Source organism: Tachyglossus aculeatus, chromosome 11, assembly GCF_015852505.1.
Source record: "Tachyglossus aculeatus isolate mTacAcu1 chromosome 11, mTacAcu1.pri, whole genome shotgun sequence".
Classification (NCBI taxonomy): Eukaryota; Metazoa; Chordata; class Mammalia; order Monotremata; family Tachyglossidae; genus Tachyglossus; species Tachyglossus aculeatus.
Genome location: NC_052076.1, coordinates 32,373,488 through 32,392,463, shown reverse-complemented (window position 1 = coordinate 32,392,463; position 18,976 = coordinate 32,373,488). Strand labels below are relative to the sequence as shown.

At 56.3% G+C, this 18,976-nt stretch overlaps 1 protein-coding gene across 1 annotated transcript; it reads left to right on the top strand.

Annotated features, from left to right (window-relative positions):
* The first annotated feature begins 518 nt into the window (after positions 1-518).
* BACE1 (beta-secretase 1) lies at positions 519-16,985 on the top strand. Its single transcript, XM_038753717.1, has 9 exons — positions 519-1,235; positions 10,765-10,853; positions 11,536-11,752; positions 12,114-12,251; positions 12,537-12,671; positions 12,904-13,005; positions 13,096-13,245; positions 13,825-13,996; positions 16,267-16,985. The coding sequence occupies exons 1-9, from the start codon at positions 984-986 to the stop codon at positions 16,506-16,508; spliced, it is 1,497 nt and encodes a 498-aa protein (XP_038609645.1). The 5' UTR covers positions 519-983; the 3' UTR covers positions 16,509-16,985.
* Positions 16,986-18,976: the final 1,991 nt, after the last annotated feature.

Genomic DNA, 18,976 nt, shown 5'->3' with positions numbered 1-18,976 from the left:
CTTGAGGGCAGAGACTGTATGCCTCTCCACCGCAGCAGCCCATACAGAGTATGTGTGCATGTGTATGCACACCTATATGCAGATGTGTGTGTGTGTGTGTGTGTGTGTGTGTGTGTGTGTCCTGTCCCTCCCATTGGTCCAGCAGCCCTTGAGGACAGAGACCGTGTCTGAACCTCCCTTTAGGCCGCCCCACAACACCCACTACAGAGTGTGTGCACATGTGTGAGTGTGTGCGTGCTTGTGTGGGGGTGAGTCTGGCCTCCCTCATTTCCATCACCACCACCATCACCACCTCCTCCTCCTCCTCCTCTTTCCCGTCCGTCCGTCCATCCGTCCGTCCCGGTGAGCAGGCCCGGCCTATCCCGCTGCGCAGGCCCGGCCCATCCCGCTGCACCTCCTTCCTGAAGCAGCAGCATTCCCACAGCAGAGGGCACCCCAGCCCCCCCCCCCCCCAACTTCCAGCCGGCAGGGCTGCCGGGAAAGACTCCAAATCCCAGAAATCTCCAGGACCGACGAAATCCACTCGGCTTTGACAGCGGCCCAGTCCTTCCGCCTGCCCAGCCTGGACCGCGCAGGGAGCCGGAGATCAGGGCGGACTGACCAGCCGGTGCTGTGTGCGGGGCGCCCGGCCCCCAGAGCCTGCCCGCTCCCCATGCTGAGGTCAGCCGACGGGAGGAGGAACAGGCCGGAGCCCGGCCCAGCCATGCCGGCCTCCTCCGGCACCCCAGGGGCCCAGTGTCCCCGTGCCGGTCCCTGATGGGCCCCACACCTGGGAACTAGCTGCTCTAGGTGCCCAGGGCACCCTTGTCGCTGGAATCGACTTGGCCCGCCGCCGGGTTGGCATCGCGGATGAGCCCAGCCGAGCCAACTCCCTAGGCCCAGGGCCCTGAAGGTTGCTGCCCTCTCTGCCATTCGAGGAGGAACGGCCAAAGTTGGGGGCGGAGGGGCAGGAGGCGAGAGGGGCCGGGAGCAGAGGGGGTGCCATGGCCCGGGCGCTGCCCTGGCTGCTGCTCTGGGCCGTGCTGCCCTCCCGGGGGGCCCATCCAGGCATCCAGGTGCCCCTGAAGACCAGGCAGGGAGCGCCGGCCCCGGGCCCCCGGCTGCCCCGGGCGGCCGGTGAGGGGCCCGGAGACCCCGGGCTGGGGGGCAGCTTCGTGGAGATGGTGGACAATCTACGGGGCAAGTCCGGGCAGGGCTACTACGTGGAGATGACCGTGGGGAGTCCCCCCCAGACGGTAAGTACGCACCCCGATCCCGGCGGCCCCACACCACCAACCAGGACCCAGTGCGGGCTGAGAGGCTGGGTTCCTTCCCACGAGGATTCTGGGATGAGCCGGGGTCCGTCCAGAGTCCGTCTCTTCTTTCCCTCCCTAGTCAAGCTTACCCCCACCCATCCCCCTGGGGCTGGCTCAGTGCCCAGATCAGGTCAGCCCTTAGCTGGAGGGGCTCTGGGCCCTCTGCCCCGCACCCTGAACTGCACGGCTTAGTGGAGGGCTTGGGCCTGGGTGTCAAAACACCTGGGTTTTAATCCCAGCACCGCCGCTTGCCTGCTAGTTGACCTTGAGCAAGTCACTTCACTTCTCTGGGCCTCAGTTTCCTCAATAATTCCTTAGCTCCTAGTTACCTAGACTGGGAGCCAGGAACTGTGTCCAAACCCACTGTGTAACCCAGCCCTTGAAGCAGTGCTTGACGTACAATAATACTATTGTGATTCCTACTATCGTTATTATGCCCCCCTACTGTCCTGCACCCCCATCTAACCCCAGACCTCAGCCCGGTCCCCCCTCCGGCTAGGGGGACAGCGGTTCCCCCTCCTCTGCCTCCTAGTTTGGCAGTGAGGGCTTCGGGCAGGGGGCTGGGAAGTGAGGGGAGGGAAAGGCAGAGCAGGGAGCCAGCGGGCCAGAGCGCAAGTCTGTCGTGTTATTGTTCAATGTGTGCATGCAAGCTGTGTGTGTGCCTACGTGTACATATGTAGCTGCCTTGCATATGTGTGTATCTGGGCGTGCACAGGCATAGAGTAGTGGATATGTGTGTATATATGTCTGGGCCTGTAATTGGGTAAATATCAATGAGCCTGAGGCGGTATTCATTTATGGTCTGTACACGAGTGCTTGGGTTTGTATATACACACAGTAGTGCAGAGATTGTATACATGAGTGTCGGTGTGGCGGAGATAGCGCTGGGGGGATGGGGAGGGAGAGCTCAATGAACACAGATTGGGGTCATGACCCTGCCCAGAGTGGGCTTCCCAGGGCGGGGGGTTTTGTTTTCCGACATTCCTTTCCTCCAATTCCCATCTCATTTGCTCCTGGAAGCCCGGGGGAGAAGGGGTGAACCCCCCCCCACACCCCCATTGGATCAATAGGAAAACTAAGGCTCCGAGAGGGACAGTGACTTGCCTAGGGTCACACAGCCTGCCAAGGAGAAAGCTGGAACTCAAACTCAGAATTCCCTGCCCCTGGACTATTCAGACAATGTGTCTGGGAGGGTGAGGGCCTCTGAATCAATCAATCAATGGTAATCATTGAGCGCTTACTTTGTGCGGAGCACCATACTTAGCATTTAGGAGAGTACACCCCTGGAGTTCCCCAGGGGACTTCTGCCCTCCCACAACATTATTAATAATAATAACGATAATAATAATAATAAAACCCAACTGTGGTATTTGTTCAGCGCTTCCTCTGCTGCTAACCTCCTCACTGTGCCTCGTTCTCGCCTGTCCCGCCATCGACCCCTGGCCCACGTCCTACCTCCAGCCTGGAATGCCCTCCCTCCTCACATCCGCCAAACTGGCTCTCTTCACCTCTTCCAAGCCCTCCTGAGAGCTCACCTCCTCCAGGAGGCCTTCCCAGACTGTGCCCCCCCTTTTCCTCTGCTCCTCCTCCCCTCCCCATCACCCCTACTCCCTCCCTCTGCTCTACCCCCTTCCCCTCCCCACAGCACTTGTGTCTATTTGTACATATTTTTTATTCTATTTATTTTATTAATGATGTGTACGTATCTATAATTCTTTTTATCTATTTTGATGCTATCGATGCCTGTCTACTTGTTTTGTTTTGTCTTCTGTCTCCCCCTTCTAGACTGTGAGCCCATTGTTGGGTAGGGATTGTCTCTATCTGTTACCAAACTGTACTCTCCAAGTGCTTCGTACAGTGTTCTACACACAGAAAGCGCTCAATATATATGATTGAATGAATGTGAATACTATGTGCCAGGCACTGTTCTAAGCACTGGGGTGAACACAAGCAAATCGGGTTGGATACAGTTCCTCTCCCATCCACGGGTCTCACAATCTTAATCCCCATCTTACCGATGAGGTGACTGAGGCCCAGAGAAGTGAAGTGATTTGCCCTTGGTCACCCAGCAGACATGGTGGAACCGGGATTAGAAGGATCTGACTCCCAGACGGGTGCTCTGGGAGTCCCAGACACTGTTCCTAATCCCTGCTGGACCCCGAGAGCTGCCATCCCTCAGGCTCTGGCCAGTTCCCCTTTTAAGGGGTCTCTCTGGCAGGGTGCAGGGAGGGCGATCCAGAGTCAGGGGGAGGTTTGCCCTGAGAGACATTAATAATGTCTTAATGTCTGTGTCCCCCTCTAGACTGTAAGCTCGCTGTGGGCAGGGAATGTGTCATATTGTTATACTTTACCCTCCCAAGCACTTAGTATGTGCTCTTTGCGCAGTAAACACTCAATAAACACTAGAATAGACTGTGAGCCTGCTGTTGGGTAGGGACCACCTCTATTATGTTGCCAACTTGTACTTCCCAAGTGCTTAGTACAGTGCTCTGCACACAGTAAGCGCTTAATAAGTATGATTGAATGAATGAATGAATGAATAAACACGATTGACTGACTGATTTTACCTCCACCCTTAGCTTTTCTCCCATTCCCTTCATGGCTCAGTGGAAAGAGCCCGGGTTTTGGAGTCAGAGGTCATGGGTTCAAATCCCGGCTCCGCCAACTGTCAGCTGCGTGACTTTGGGCAAATCCCTTCACTTCTCTGTGCTCTGTTACCTCATCTATAAAATGGGGATTAAAAATGTGGGCCCCCCGTGGGACAACCTGATCACCTTGTCACCTCCCCAGCTTTTTGAACAGTGCTTTGCACATAGTAAGCACTTAACAAATACCATCATCATTATTATTATTAAACTTTGCCTTCACTTCACCCTTACCTTTGGTTTTCCTTTCATCTTCACCTTTGCCCTTTCTTACTTTAGCCCTCCCGGGCACCCTCCTCTTTCCCCTCAGCTTCCGCCTCACCTGTACCTCGGCCTTCAGCTTCCTTTCCCCTTCACCTACACCTTCACTCTCCTCTTCAACCTTAACGTCACCCTCAGATTCACCATCACCTTTGCCCTCAGCTTTCCCCTTACTCCACCCTTATCTTCGCCCTCAGCTTTCCCCCTTACTCAATCCTTACCTTCAAATCTCAGCTTTCCCCCATTCCACCCTTACCCTCACCCTCAGCTTTCCCCCTTTTCTCCCTCAGCCTCCTCTTCAGCTTTGCTCTCAGCTTCAACCTTACTTCCTCCTCACCTTTAACCTCAGCTTTGCCCTAACCTTCGCTCTCAGCCTCGACTTCCCCTTCACCTTACCCTTATCTTTGCCCTCACTTCCACCTTCGCTCGAACCTTTATCCTCAGCTTTGCCATTACTTCGATAGATAATGGGAGTGGAACTGGACAGTGTGGGGAGGGGAACTAGTCTTGGGAAGCTTCTTCTCTTCACCCCTGCTCGCCACAACGGTTCACTGTGGGGTCCCAGTCACAATACCCTCTGCACCCGTTTCCCAGGGCTGCTGAAGGCTCAAAAACGGCACACCTCTGCCCTCCTCTTCAGAGTTGGGGCAGTTGTGGAGACCCTCGGCAGCCGGGAGACTCACTGGATTACCCATCGGGGCAGGGGGAGGGACGAGGTGACATTGGCATCTCCCGGCTGGCGTGGCACCGGGGTGACGTCTCCACTTGTGCCTTGCCTGGGAGCTGCTGTTGGAGTTGTGCCAGTCATGGTGGAAGGGCAGGTGTGCACCTGCTCCTCAGGGGCCTGTTACATCTCTCCTCTCCTCCCCTCCAGTCCCCACCGGACCGGACTGAGCTGTGTTTGCTAGGATGAGGCTCTGCCCCAGCCTTGAACCCAGGGAGGGTCTGAGTACCTGGTGGCGGCAGTCGGGACAGGAGAGCCGGAGTTAGGGGCCGCAGAGTCTTGGAGCTGCCCAGTGGAAGCGGGTGGGAGGTGTGGGGGTCAGGGGGCAGCAAGGTTGGGCTGGGTTCAGGACTCCTTCCAGCATCAGCCATGGCTGGAAAAGGGGGGAGAACCAAGCCAACCAAAGATGGGGCTGGGGGGCCAGGAGAGAAACTGTTCCAAACATTAGTTGGGCTTGGGGGGCATTAACTCTCCCAGCCCTCTGTCTCTCCCTTCTCCTCTCTAAGCCCATTGATCTTCCCTGGGAGACCAATTCTGAAGTGGGTTGGCCCTGCCCAGGGGTGGGAGGGAGGGGCTGCAGGAAATAGAGTGGGATTAGAGGAGGGGACTGGATCCTGGAAAGAGAAGGGTGGGGGTTGGGTCATGGGGACTGAGTTTTGGGAGATGGGGAGGTCACTAATCCAGGGGAGATGGAGGAAGGGGAGGAAGAAGAAGCAGTGTGGCCTAGAGGAAAGAGCACAGGTCTTCCACTTGCCACAGTGCTAATTCTGCCACTGCCACTTGCCAGGTATGTGACCTCGGGAAATCACTTAAATTCTCCGTGCCTCAGTTTCTTCAACTGTGAAAGGGAGGTTCATTATCTGTTCTCCCTCCTATGTAGATTGTGAACCCCATGAGGAACAGAGACTATCTGGCCTGATTAGCTTGTATCTACCCTAGAGTTTTAAAACAGCGCTTAATATGCAGTCAGGACAGGAGAGCCGGAGTTAGGGGCCGCGGAGTCTTGGAGCTGCCCAGTGGAAGCGGGTGCTTTGTCAAGCACTTGCTTGACAAATACAATAAAATGTGGGAGGTGGGGGGACTGAATTCTAGGGAGACAGGGGGGTGACGGGGTCACAGAGAGATATAGGAAGAGGGCTGGGTCCTGGGAAGTGGGGGTGATCAGGACCTCTCTGGGAAGCTTTTGGGTCCAGGAGCTGGTTCGAGGCAGCGTGGCTCAGTGGAAAGAGCCCGGGCTTTGGAGTCAGAGGTCATGGGTACAAATCCTGGCTCCGCCGCTTGTCCTCTGCGTGACTTTGGGCAAGTCACTTCACTTCTCTGTGCCTCAGTGACCTCACCTGTAAAATGGGGATTAAGACTGTGAGCCCCACATGGGACAACCTGATCACCTTGTATCCTCCCCAGCACTTAGAACAGTGCTTGGCACATAGTAAGTGCTTAACAGATACCAAAATTATTATTATTATTACCTATCCCCCGGGGGCCTGCTGCTGCTGTCCTATCACTATGCCCCTGAACAAAGTATACACACATCTAGCCATAGGTACAAAACCTGAGCATTCATTCATTCAATGAATGAATTTGTACTTCCCAATTTGTACTTCCCAAGCGCTTAGTACAGTGCTCTGCACATAGTAAGCGCTCAATAAATACGATTGATGATGATGATGATGATTCAATCGTATTTATTGAGCGCTTACTGTGTGCAGAGCACTGTACTAAGGCGCTGAGCAGGAGAAGCAGTGTAGCCTAGTGGATAGAGCACAGGCCTGGGAGTCAAAAGGACCTGCATTTATTTATTTTACCTGTACATATCTATTCTATTTATTTTATTTTGTTAATTTTGTTTATTTTGTTAATATGTTTTGTATTGTTCTCTGTCTCCCCCTTCTAGACTGTGAGCCCACTGTTGGGTAGGGACCGTCTCTATGTGTTGCCAACTTGTACTTCCCAAGCGCTTAGTACAGTGCTCTGCACACAGTAAGTGCTCAATAAATACGATTGATTGATTGATTGATTGATTGATTGTATTCTAAACCCAGTTCCACCACTTGTTTGCTGCGTAAACTTGAGCAAGTCACTTCACTTCTCCGGGCCTCAGTTCCCTCATCTGTAAAATGAGGATTAATACTGTGAGCCCCTCGGGAGATACGGACTGGATCCAAACTGATTACACCTTGTATCTTTCTACCCCAGCGCTTAATACAATGCCTGGCACGTAGTAAGGGCATAAAAAATACCATTAAAAAAGTGTGCATTTTCAGGTCTGTATATGTACTCACACAAAGTGTGCAAACAGAGGCACCTGGCCTTGGACATTCAGTGGAAAGAGCCCGGGCTTTGGAGTCAGAGGTCGTGGGTTCAAATCCCGGCTCTGCCACTTGTCAGCTGTGTGACTTTGGGCAAGTCACTTTACTTCTCCGGGCCTCAGTTCCCTCATCTGTAAAATGGGGATTAAGACTGTGTGAGCCCCCTGTGGGACAACCTGATCACCTTGTATCCTCCCCAGCGCTTAGAACAGTACTTTGCACATAGCACCGCTTAATAAATGCCATTATTATTATTATTATTATTATTATTATTATTATTATTATTTATTATTATTATTCAGGCCTTGCATGTACAAGCCACAAGCAACCCGGCACTCTCCCTCTCTCCTATCTCTAGTTGACCATTTCCAGGGGTGGGAGGTGAAGGGTGGGGGTTAAGGAAACGCATAAGCAGAGACATGGTAAGCCCCTGACCAGGAGGCCACCCTGCCCCCAAATCCAGCCCTGCCCTCCAATTCGGTCTCAGCCCCCCATTCGTTCATTCTCTCATATTTATTGAGCGCTTACTGTGTGCAAAGCACTGTACCAAGAGCTTGAGAGAGTACACTATAACAACAGACGCATTCCTGTTGTTATTATTATACTACTGAGAGCTCACCTCCTCCAGGAGGCCTTTCCAGACTGAGCCCCTTCCACCCAATCTCCCTCCTCCCCCTCCCCATCCCCCCCACCTTACCTCCTTCCCCTCCCCACAGCACCTGTATATATGTTTGTACAAATTTATTACTCTATTTTACTTGTACATATTTACTATTCTATTTATTTTGTTAGTATGTTCTGTTTTGTTGTCTGTCTCCCCTTTCTAGACTGTGAGCCCGCTGTTGGGTATGGACCGTCTCAATATGTTGCCAACTTGTACTTCCCAAGTGCTGAGTACAGTGCTCTGCACACAGTAAGCGCTCAGTAAATACAATTGAATGAATGAATGAATATTATTATTATTCCTGCCCACATCGAGCTCTCTCAGACCAGAGAAGCCCTCAAACTCCATCTCAACCCCTCATTCATTCATTCATTCATTATGATCATCATCATCATCATCATCATGGTATTTGTTAATAATAATAATAATAATGGCAAAGAAGCAGCATGGCTCAATGAAAAGAGCCCAGGCTTTGGAGTCGTGGGTTCAAATCCCAGATCTGCCCATTGTCAGCTGTGTGACCTTGGGCAAGTCACTTCAGTTCTCTCGAGTTGTCTACATGCACTGCCTCGAATTCCTCAACACCAACTCTCTCCTCGACCCCCTCCAGTCTGGCTTCCATCCCCTACATTCCACAGAAACTGCCCTCTCAAAGGTCACCAATGACCTCCTGCTTGCCAAATCCACTGGCTCCTACTCTATCCTAATCCTCCTCGACCTCTCAGCTGCCTTCGACACTGTGGACCACCCCCTTCTCCTCAACACGCTATCCGACCTTGGCTTCACAGACTCCGTCCTCTCCTGGTTCTCCTCTTATCTCTCCGGTCATTCATTCTCAGTCTCTTTTGCAGGCTCCTCCTCCCCCTCCCATCCTCTTACTGTGGGGGTTCCCCAAGGTCCAGTGCTTCGTCCCCTTCAGTTCTCGATCTACACTCACTGCCTTGGTGACCTCATTCGCTCCCACGGCTTCAACTATCATCTCTACACTGATGACACCCAGATCTACATCTCTGCCCCTGCTCTCTCCCCCTCTCTCCAGGCTCGCATCTCCTCCTTCCTTCAGGATATCTCCATCTGGATGTCTGCCCGCCACCTAAAACTCAACATATCCAAGACGGAACTCCTTGTGTTCCCTCCCAAACCCTGCCCTCTCCCTGACTTTCCCATCTCTGTTGATGGCACTACCATCCTTCCCACCTCACAAGCCCGCAACCTTGGTGTCATCCTCGATTCCCTCTCTCATTCACCCCTCACATCCAAGCCATCACCAAAACCTGCCGGTCTCAGCTCCACAACATTGCCAAGATCCGCCCTTTCCTCTCCATCCAAACCGCTACCCTGCTCGTTCAAGCTCTCATCCTATCCCGTCTGGACTACTGCATCAGCTTTCTCTCTGATCTCCCATCCTCGTGTCTCTCCCCACTTAAATCCATACTTCATGCTGCTGCCCGGATTGTCTTTGTCCAGAAACGCTCTGGGCATGTTACTCCCTTCCTCAAAAATCTCCAGTGGCTACCAATCAATCTGCGCATCAGGCAGAAACTCCTCACCCTGGGCTTCAAGGCTGTCCATCACCTCGCCCCCTCCTACCTCACCTCCCTTCTCTCCTTCTCCAGCCCAGCCCGCACCCTCCGCTCCTCTGCCGCTACTCTCCTCACCGTGCCTCGTTCTCGCCTGTCCCGCCGTCGACCCCCGGTCCACGTCCTGCCCCGGGCCTGGAATGCCCTCCCTCCGCACATCCGCCAAGCTAGCTCTCTTCCTCCCTTCAAGGCCCTACTGAGAGCTCACCTCCTCCAGGAGGCCTTCCCAGACTGAGCCCCCTCCTTCCTCTCCCCCTCATCCCCCTCTCCATCCCCCCATCTTACCTCCTTCCCTTCCCCACAGCACCTGTATATATGTATATATGTTTGTACATATTTATTACTCTATTTATTTATTTATTTATTTTACCTGTACATATCTATGCTATTTATTTCATTTTGTTAATATGTTTAGTTTTGTTCTCTGTCTCCCCCTTCTAGACTGTGAGCCCACTGTTGGGTAGGGACTGTCTCTATATGTTGCCAACTTGTACTTCCCAAGTGCTTAGTACAGTGCTCTGCACAGAGTAAGTGCTCAATAAATACGATTGATTGATTGATTGATTCTCTGGGCCTCAGTTCCCTCATCTGTAAAATGGGGATGAAGACCGTGAGCCCCCCGTGGGACAACCTGATGACCTTGTATCCCCCCAGTGCTTAGAACACTGCTTTGCACATAGTAAGTGTTTAACAAATGCCATCATCATTATTATTATTATTATTATTATTACTACGTGGTAATCGGGTGGTCCCACGTGGGGCTCACAGTCTTCATTCCCATTTGCCAGATGAGGTAATTGAGGCTCAGAGAAGTTAAGTGACTTGCCCAAGGTCACAGAGCAGACATGTGGCGGAGCCAGGATTAGAACCCATGACCTATGACTCCCAAGCCCGGGCTCTTTCCACTGAGCCACGCTGCTAAGCGCTTACTATGTGCCAAGTGCCGTTCTAATCCCCATTTGACAGACGAGGTAACTGAGGCTCAGAGAAGTGAAGTGACTTGCCCATGGTCACACAGCTGACTAGTGGCGGAGCCGGGATTTGAACCCATGACCTCTGACTCCAAAGCCCGGGCTCTTTTCACTGAGCCACGAGCCCCGCCCTCAAGCTTTAGCCCCGCCCTCAGCCCCCACCCTCATCCTCATCCCCATCCTCATCCTCATGGGCCCTCAGCGGCATCCTCACCCTGTGCACCCCTGGCCGGCCGGCCGGCCCCTGGTGGTGTCCTGGCTGCCCTTGGTGGGCGCGGGGCAGTCCGTGAGCTTGCTGTCCCTCTCCGCCCACAGCTGAACATCCTGGTAGACACGGGCAGCAGTAACTTCGCCGTGGGAGCCGCCCCCCACCCCTTCCTGCGGCGCTACTACCGGCGGCAGCTGTGAGTGAGGGGCTGGGCCTGGCCCCGACCCCCAGATGGGGAAGGTCCGGTGGGGAGAGGCCCAAGGAGGGGGTCAGAGCCAGATGCTGCGGGCAGGGCACAGGGGGGCAAGCACCGGCATGGTGGCGGTGGGGCACCCCCCGGGCCTGAGGCCTGCAGGAACAGGCCTAAGAGGGTGGGAGGATGGGTGCCCTGGATGCCATGTGAGTGAGCATTGCTTGCACGAGGGTGAGTGTTGGGTGCCCACTTTCAGCCCAGCCCCCACCCAGACCCTGACCCTCAGGCTCTGACGGATCAGACGGTCCCTGGCCAGGGACGATGGCGGCACAGTGCTTGGGCATCTTCCACCCTGCCCAGCGCCCGTCCAGACCCTGACCCTCAGGCTCTGATGGAGCAGATGGTCCCTGGCCAGGGACGACGGCGGCACAGTGCCTGGGCATCTTCCACCCGGCCCCAGCCCCCGGGGTCCGGGGGCAGGGCGAGACTTTGCCAGAGTGGTGGAAGGGACAGGGCCCAGATCCCAAGCCTGACTTTCAGGAGGAGAACCCCTTTAGGGCTGGCCAGAAAGTACCAACGGGGCACCTCTTTTGGGGTTGTTAGGAAGCGCCCCATCACCTGGGCCTCCGGGGCCTTTCAAAACCGATGTCTGCGGGGAGATGTCTCACCCCGTCCCTCTCCTCAGGTCCAGCACCTACAGAGACCTGCGGAAGGGCGTGTATGTGCCATACACCCAGGGCAAGTGGGAGGGGGACCTGGGCAGCGACCTGGTGGCCGTCCCTCACGGCCCCAACGTCACCGTGCGGGCCAACATCGCCGCCATCACCGAGTCTGACAAGTTCTTCATCAATGGCTCCAACTGGGAGGGCATCCTGGGGCTGGCCTACGCCGAGATCGCCAGGGTGAGCGCCCGCCTCCCCGCCCTCCGTGACCTCCCGCAGCCCCTTCGCTCACCCTGGGTCTCCAAGGGGCTGCGGGGCAGAGGAAGGGAACCCGTTGCTCCCCATCCCAGTCATGGCACCGAGACGGACTTAGGTTTGGCCTACGGAACTTCCCAGCAGTCGAGGGGTGGGGAGAGTCCAAGCCAGTCTGAACCAGAGGATGGACTCCACGCACCTGGGTGTCAGCCTGGATTGAGGAGCCAGGACTTCCTGTTCCCCCCTTCTTTCCGCCTTCCCCCACCCCCAGGGTGGTGGTGGTCTTCCCCCCGGGCACCTGTGCCCGAGCCAGCCCTCACCTCCAACTCTCCACCACCCCCCACAGCCTGACGACAGCCTGGAGCCCTTCTTTGACTCCCTGGTGAAGCAGACGTCCGTCCCCAACCTCTTCTCTCTGCAGCTGTGCGGCGCCGGCTTCTCCCCCAATGAGTCCGAGGCGCTGGCTTCTGTCGGTGGGAGCATGGTGAGGGCCTGGCCCAGGTGGGCATTGGGGCTGGCATCTCCCCTGGCCTGGGCTTGCTGCCCAACTTGGCCCTGAGGTGGTTGAGGAACAGAGGCTCCATCCCCAGGTCTCGAAGCGGGCAGGACGAAGTTGCACTGTGTCCGCTGCAGTAGGAGGGACTTCAGTTAGACCCGAAGCCCCGCAGGAATCCACGACTTGACCCCGGGGCGGTGGCTCGTGGCCAGGACCCCTGGATCCCGTGATCCCAGCTCCCCTTGCACCCCCTCGACCCCAACTCTCCCTCAGATTATCGGAGGCATCGATCCCTCCCTATACGTGGGCAGCCTGTGGTACACGCCCATCCGGAGGGAATGGTACTACGAGGTCATCATCGTGCGCATGGAGATCAATGGGCAGGACCTGAAGTTGGACTGCAAGGAGGTATCAGGTCCCGTGGGGGGGGGGGAGCTGGGCACTGCCAGGGGGCAGCCAGACTCCGCCAGGGTGGGGAGGCTGGGATCTAGATCGGAAAGGGGTTGGGCAGGACCCGGCGTCCGGGGTTCCCCACAGAGAGCTGGCCGAGCTCCTGTGGAGGTTGGGGGTGGGCAGTACCGTTGGGCCCGCCGAGTGCCCTGGGGGTCAGGGGTCACCGCCGCCCGTCCCCTCCCCTCAGTACAACTACGACAAGAGCATCGTGGACAGTGGCACGACCAACTTGCGTCTCCCCAAGAAGGTGTTCGCGGCTGCGGTCAAGTCCATCAAGACGGCGTCCTCGGTCAGTGGGCTGGCAGGGCGACAGGGGGAAGGGTGGAGGGCCGGAGCCACCGCCCCTCTCCTCACGGCCCTGCCCTCTCCCCTCTGGCAGACGGAGAAGTTCCCGGATGGCTTCTGGCTCGGGGAGCAGCTGGTGTGCTGGCAGGCGGGCACGACGCCCTGGGACATTTTCCCGGTCATTTCCCTCTACCTGATGGGGGAGGTCACCAACCAGTCCTTCCGCATCACCATCCTGCCTCAGGTGGGTGCCCGCCTGCCCGGCTCCTGGCTGCGGTGGGCTGGGCTGCCCAGTCGCCTGGCAATCAATTAATAGTATTTATTGAGCACTTACTGTATGCGGAGCACCATACTAAGCTCTTGAGAAGCAGCGTGGCTCGGTGGAAAGAGCCCGGGTTTTGGAGTCAGAGGTCATGGGATCAAATTCCGGCTCCACCAATTGTCAGCTGTGTGACTTTGGGCAAGTCACTTCTCTGGGCCTCAGTTACGTTATCTGTAAAATGGGGATGAAGACTGTGAGCCCCCTGTGGGACAACCTGATCACCTTGTAACCTCCCCAGCGCTGAGAACAGTGCTTTGCACATAGTAAGCACTTAATAAATGCCATTATTATTATTATTGGGGGAGTACAATACAACAGAGTTGGTAGACACGTTCCCTACCCACAACAAGCTTACAGTCTAGAGGGAGCAAAGAGGGGCTGACCATGGGCACCGTCGGGAGTCCCGGGCTGGGGGATAGGAATGGAAGGGGTGGAACTGGGATGTGGGAAGGGTGGGGAGCAGACTTGGACCCTCCCCACCCACCCCCTGTCCTCGTCCAGCAATACCTGAGGCCGGTGGAAGATGTGGCTACATCGCAGGATGACTGCTACAAATTCGCCATCTCCCAGTCATCCACGGGCACCGTCATGGGCGCTGTCATCATGGAGGGCTTCTACGTCGTCTTCGACCGTGCCCGCAAACGAATCGGCTTTGCCGTCAGCACCTGCCACGGTGAGTGGGGGGGTGGGGTGAGTTGGGCATGGCCGGGGGTGGGGCCGGGGCCTGAACGTGGGAGTGGGTCAAGAGTTCTGGCCCACCCCAATCGGGCAGAGAGACAGGGGGCTCCGCAGTCCCCCCGCCTAAGTCGACACGCCGGGCAGTTGAGGTTGGCAGCTGGCCGGTTCACCCTGCCAGCTGGGACTACTGATCCTCGGGGGAAGGCAGGGCACCGGGGTGTCCTTGGTTCCCCTTTCTGCCCACTGCTGGGTGATGCTGGGCCAGGGACGGGGGATATCCTACCAGCTGGGACGACTGATCCTGGGGGGAAGACAGGGCACCGGGGTGTCCTCGGTTCCCCTTTCTGCCCACTGCTGGGTGATGCTGGGCCAGGGCCGGGGGATCCCCAGGAGGCCTCAGATGGGCAGGGAAGGACAGGCGTGGAATAGTTCCGAGAATCCCCGCAAGAAGCAGCGTGCCCTAGTGGAAAGAGCACAGGCCTCGGAGTCAGAGGATCTAAATTCTAATCCTGGCTCCACCACTTGCGTGACCTTGGGCAAGTCACTTAACCTGTCTGTGCCTCAATTTTACATCATCTGTAAAATGGGGATTAAGACTGAGCCCCATATAGAGACACTTTTAGACTGTGAGCCCACTGTTGGGTAGGGACTGTCTCTATATGTTGCCAACTTGTACTTCCCAAGCGCTTAGAACAGTGCTCTGCACACAGTAAGCACTCAATAAATACGATTGATGATGACACTTCCCTGGGCCTCAGTTACCTCATCTGGAAAATGGGGATGAAGCCTGTGAGCCCCACATGGGACAACTTGATTACCTTGTATCTACCCCAGCACTTAGAACAGTGCTTTGCACATAGTAAGCGCTTAATAAATGCCATTATTATTATTACTATTATTATTATGGACTGTGTCCAATCAGATTAGCTTGGCTCCACCCCAGTGCTTAGTAGAGTGCCTGGCACAGAGTAAGCACTTAATGCTAATAATGATAGAATGGATTAAGCCCTTACTCTGGGCTAAACCCTGAGGAAGATTGAAGATAATCAAGATCAGACCCAGTCCCTGTCCCTGTCCCACCCAGGGCTCCCAGGCTAATGGGGAGGGAGAACAAGTATATGACTTCCTATTTTACAGATGAGGAAACTGGGGCCAAGAGAGGGTAAGTGATTTGCCCAAGGTCACATAGCAAGTCAGTGGAAGAACTGGGATTAGAATCTGGGTTTTCCAAACTTCCAGTCCCATTCTCTTTCCCCAAAACCACACTGCCTCAATATGAGAACTGTAGACCCTCTGGGCTGGTGGGGTCATCCAGAGATCATAATAATAATAATAATAATAATGGCATTTATTAAGCACTTACTATGTGTAAAGCACTGTTCTAAGTGCTGGGGAGGTTACAAGGTGATCAGGTTGTCCCACAGGGGGCTCACAGTCTTAATCAACATTTTACAGATGAGGCAACTGAGGCACAGAGAAGTGAAGTGAAGTGAAGTGACTTGCCCAAAGTCACCCAGCTGACAAGTGGCGGAGTCGGGATTTGAACCCATGACCTCTGACTCCAAAGCCCCTGCTCTTTCCACTGAGCCACGCTGCTCACTCTATGATCACGCTGTCCATTCCCTCGCCTCCAGGGAGGGTCGCCTCTCCCCTTACCCCAACCGACAGGGTTCCCTCCTGTTCTTGAAGACCCAACAGAGGAGGCCCCAAGCCTCCCTCCGGCATCATCATCATCATCATCATCAATCGTATTTATTGAGCGCTTACTGTGTGCAGAGCACTGTACTAAGCACTTGGGAAGTCCAAGTTGGCAACATCTAGAGACAGTCCCTACCCAACAGTGGGCTCACAGTCTAAAAGGGAGAGACAGAGAACAAAACCAAACATACTAACAAAATAAAATAAATAGAATAGATATGTACAAGTAAAATAAATAAATAAATAAATAAATAAATAGAGTAACAAATATGTACAAACATATATACATATATACAGGTGCTGTGGGGAAGGGAAGGAGGTAAGATGGGGGGATGGAGAGGGGGATGAGGGGGAGAGGAAGGAAGGGGCGGTGACGGGTGCCCATCTTCCTTAATCAATCAATCAATCGTATTTATTGAGCGCTTACTGTGTGCAGAGCACTGTACTAAGGGCTTGGGAAGTCCAAGTTGGCAACATATAGAGACGGTCCCTACCCAACAGTGGGCTCACCTCAACTGCTGCGAGGGTGACTCCCCTCTCTCCCCACCCCCTATGCCCCCCCCCCAGTGCATGACGAGTTCCGAATGGCGGCGGTGGAGGGGCCCTTCGTGACTCCGGACACGGAGGACTGCGGCTACAACATCCCGCAGACGGACGAGTCCACGCTGATGACCATCGCCTACGTGATGGCTGCCATCTGCGCCCTCTTCATGCTGCCGCTCTGCCTCATGGTTTGCCAGTGGCGCTGCCTCCGCTGCCTGCGCCGCCCGCGGGATGACTTCGCCGACGACATCTCCCTGCTCAAGTGAGGGGCGGCGGGGGCAGAGTCCTCTCCCTCCGGGCTGCCCGCCGGCGGGCAGAGGGCCTCGCCCGGGGGCGGTGGAACCCCAGGACCCTCCGCCCGCCACCAGCCGCCTCGGCAGGGTGGGTGCCAGGAGGGCACAGGGCCCCCGGGCGTGGGGAGAGGCAGACGAGGGAGCTGCCGGACTGCAGGGACCGCACACCTCCCAGCCGGGATCCGCTGCCCGACGCTCGAAGCCGTACCCCCCACCCCTCCGCCCCCCGCCTTTCCCTCTCGGTCCCTCTGCCCTGACCCAGGCCCCGGGGAGATTCTGGGGGCCCCGGGACCAACGGGGGACCCAGAGGAGCCCTTTGGCTCCAACAACCCACTATTGCAGAGGGCCTTCATCCGCACCCCGCTGGAAGCCCTCTGTGAACAAGCTGACCTCCTTTCGGTGCAGGGTTCTACCTTGCCTTTTTAATTTTGCATTTGAATAGGTTACCGATGGGGTGGGAGGGGGGCGGGATCTTTTTGGAGGGTTGAGAGGGGAAAGGGGTCTGGGGTTTTGGGGGGGAGACCGAAAACTCAGAGTCCGGCCCCTGGCTGGCTGGCTAATTCCAGGCCTGGGCCCTGAGGAGCATTGGGGATTGGCGGAGGGGTGTGGGAGGGGGGAGATGGTCACAGGACCCAAGGAGTCTTGAGAGGGGCAATGGCAGGGCTGGGCTCTGCCCCTTTGAGGGGAGTCCCCCTTCAGTGAGCAAGGCATGGGACTCTGCTGCGCCCATCTCGACCCCTCCCCGTCTTCTCTGGGCCAGGTGAGCATTTCTCCCTTGAAACCCATCTCTGCCGGGGTCCAGTCTGTTTCACCCGGCGCTCGGGACCCGCGGAGCAAATCCAGAGTCTGGCCTTATGGGCATTGCTCCCCATCCTCTGCCTCCCATTCTGCCACGTTCTTTCTGGGCTGGGCCTGGCCTGGACTACGGTTTCCAGGGCGGGGGTGAACCGGGCCCAGGGGAGCTCAAGTGACCGGCCACCTCCTGACTCCGAGGAAGCCCTCTCCCTTCCCCTTCCAGCTGGAGCTTATGGGCAGGTTGGGCTTAGAGTGGACCCCCTCCTTACCTGGCTGGCTATCTCCATCCCTTGTAATTCAGCCTTTCTTCCTGGGCTCAGGGAAAACTGGCTTTTCCCCATTACCCTGGCACACAAAACTTCCCTCTGCGTACACCCATTATTTTAGAGGAAAAGCAAAAACCTGGCGGTGCCCGATTTTCTTTCCTCCTCCTCCCCGCCGGCCGGCTGACGGCCACCCAGGCCTTATAGCTTCAGAGAGCTCTATTTAATCTCCAGCTCCGCACAGCTTCCCCTCCCCACGGCCTTCGGGGCCTTCCCTCTCCACCCAGCAGGACTAGCCTGTTGTCGGGGAAAAGAGCAGCTTGGAGCCCCTTCGAGTCAGGGTCTTGGGGTATGAGCACCCCACCCTTCCCTCTCTCTCTCTCTCTCTCTCTTCCTGGCTCCAACAGCTGAGTGGAGCCCAAAGTGGACACAGGGCACTGCAGCTCCAGCCCGGCTCAGCAGGGAGGTGACCGTCCATGATGCTCCCTAGCTGTGGCTCGGAGCCGGGTGGGAGCCCGACCCCACATCCCCCGCCTCCCACCCTCCGCCCCGGCAGTCGAGGGAAATGCAGCCCCAGCCCCCAGAAGCAAAGGCCGGCTCTCCCCTGACATTTGGCTGGACGAGGCGGGGCCGGGAGAGAGTGGGACTGGGGGGAAAGGAGGGATGGACAGCAGGAAGAGGTAGGGGGCTAACCGGACCACCCCCAAGTCGTGGGCCAGTGGCAGTTTTTAGCTCAAGCGCTGTTCCAGGCTCTGGTGGGCTCTGGCCATTCCTGAACCGGACAGTTAGCTGGTGGCTCCTCCTTGGGCAAGGTGAGGTTAAGGAGGCGGGGAGGGGCTCGTAGTTTGGCCATCCCCTCTGGGTAGAGAAGCTCGCAGGAGAGCCGACAGGAGGCCGCCACATCCAAGATGTGGGCAGGACCTGAGGCTGTGGAGATCCACCGATCTGAAATCTGGGTGGAGGGTTTGTCTTGCGGCAGGCTTGGACCCCCTGCCCCGCCCCCCATTCACCTCTCCATGCCCCACGGAATTGGCACAGAGATCTCCTCACCCCAGTGCCTGCCCGGGGCTCGTCCAAGGACACCCATCCACTTGAGGAGAACCGGCTGCCTTAACCTTCTGGAGGGGGTGGCGAGGACCCAACAGACCGGGCGGGAGGGGGACGGGACCCTACCAGGCCGTGGGGTCCGTGGGGAGGGCCTGGAGGTGGTGGGGGCCTCAGGAGGGGGCCCACGGCCAGGGACTGGGGTGGGTGGGGGCAGAGCGGGAAGATGGGAGGGGGGGACCTGAAGGGAAGGGAGGGGGACCCCAACTGGTATTGTTATTCGCGGACTGTGAACTCTGCTGATGTAAACTGCAATACTCCGTAACCCTAATGTCTATG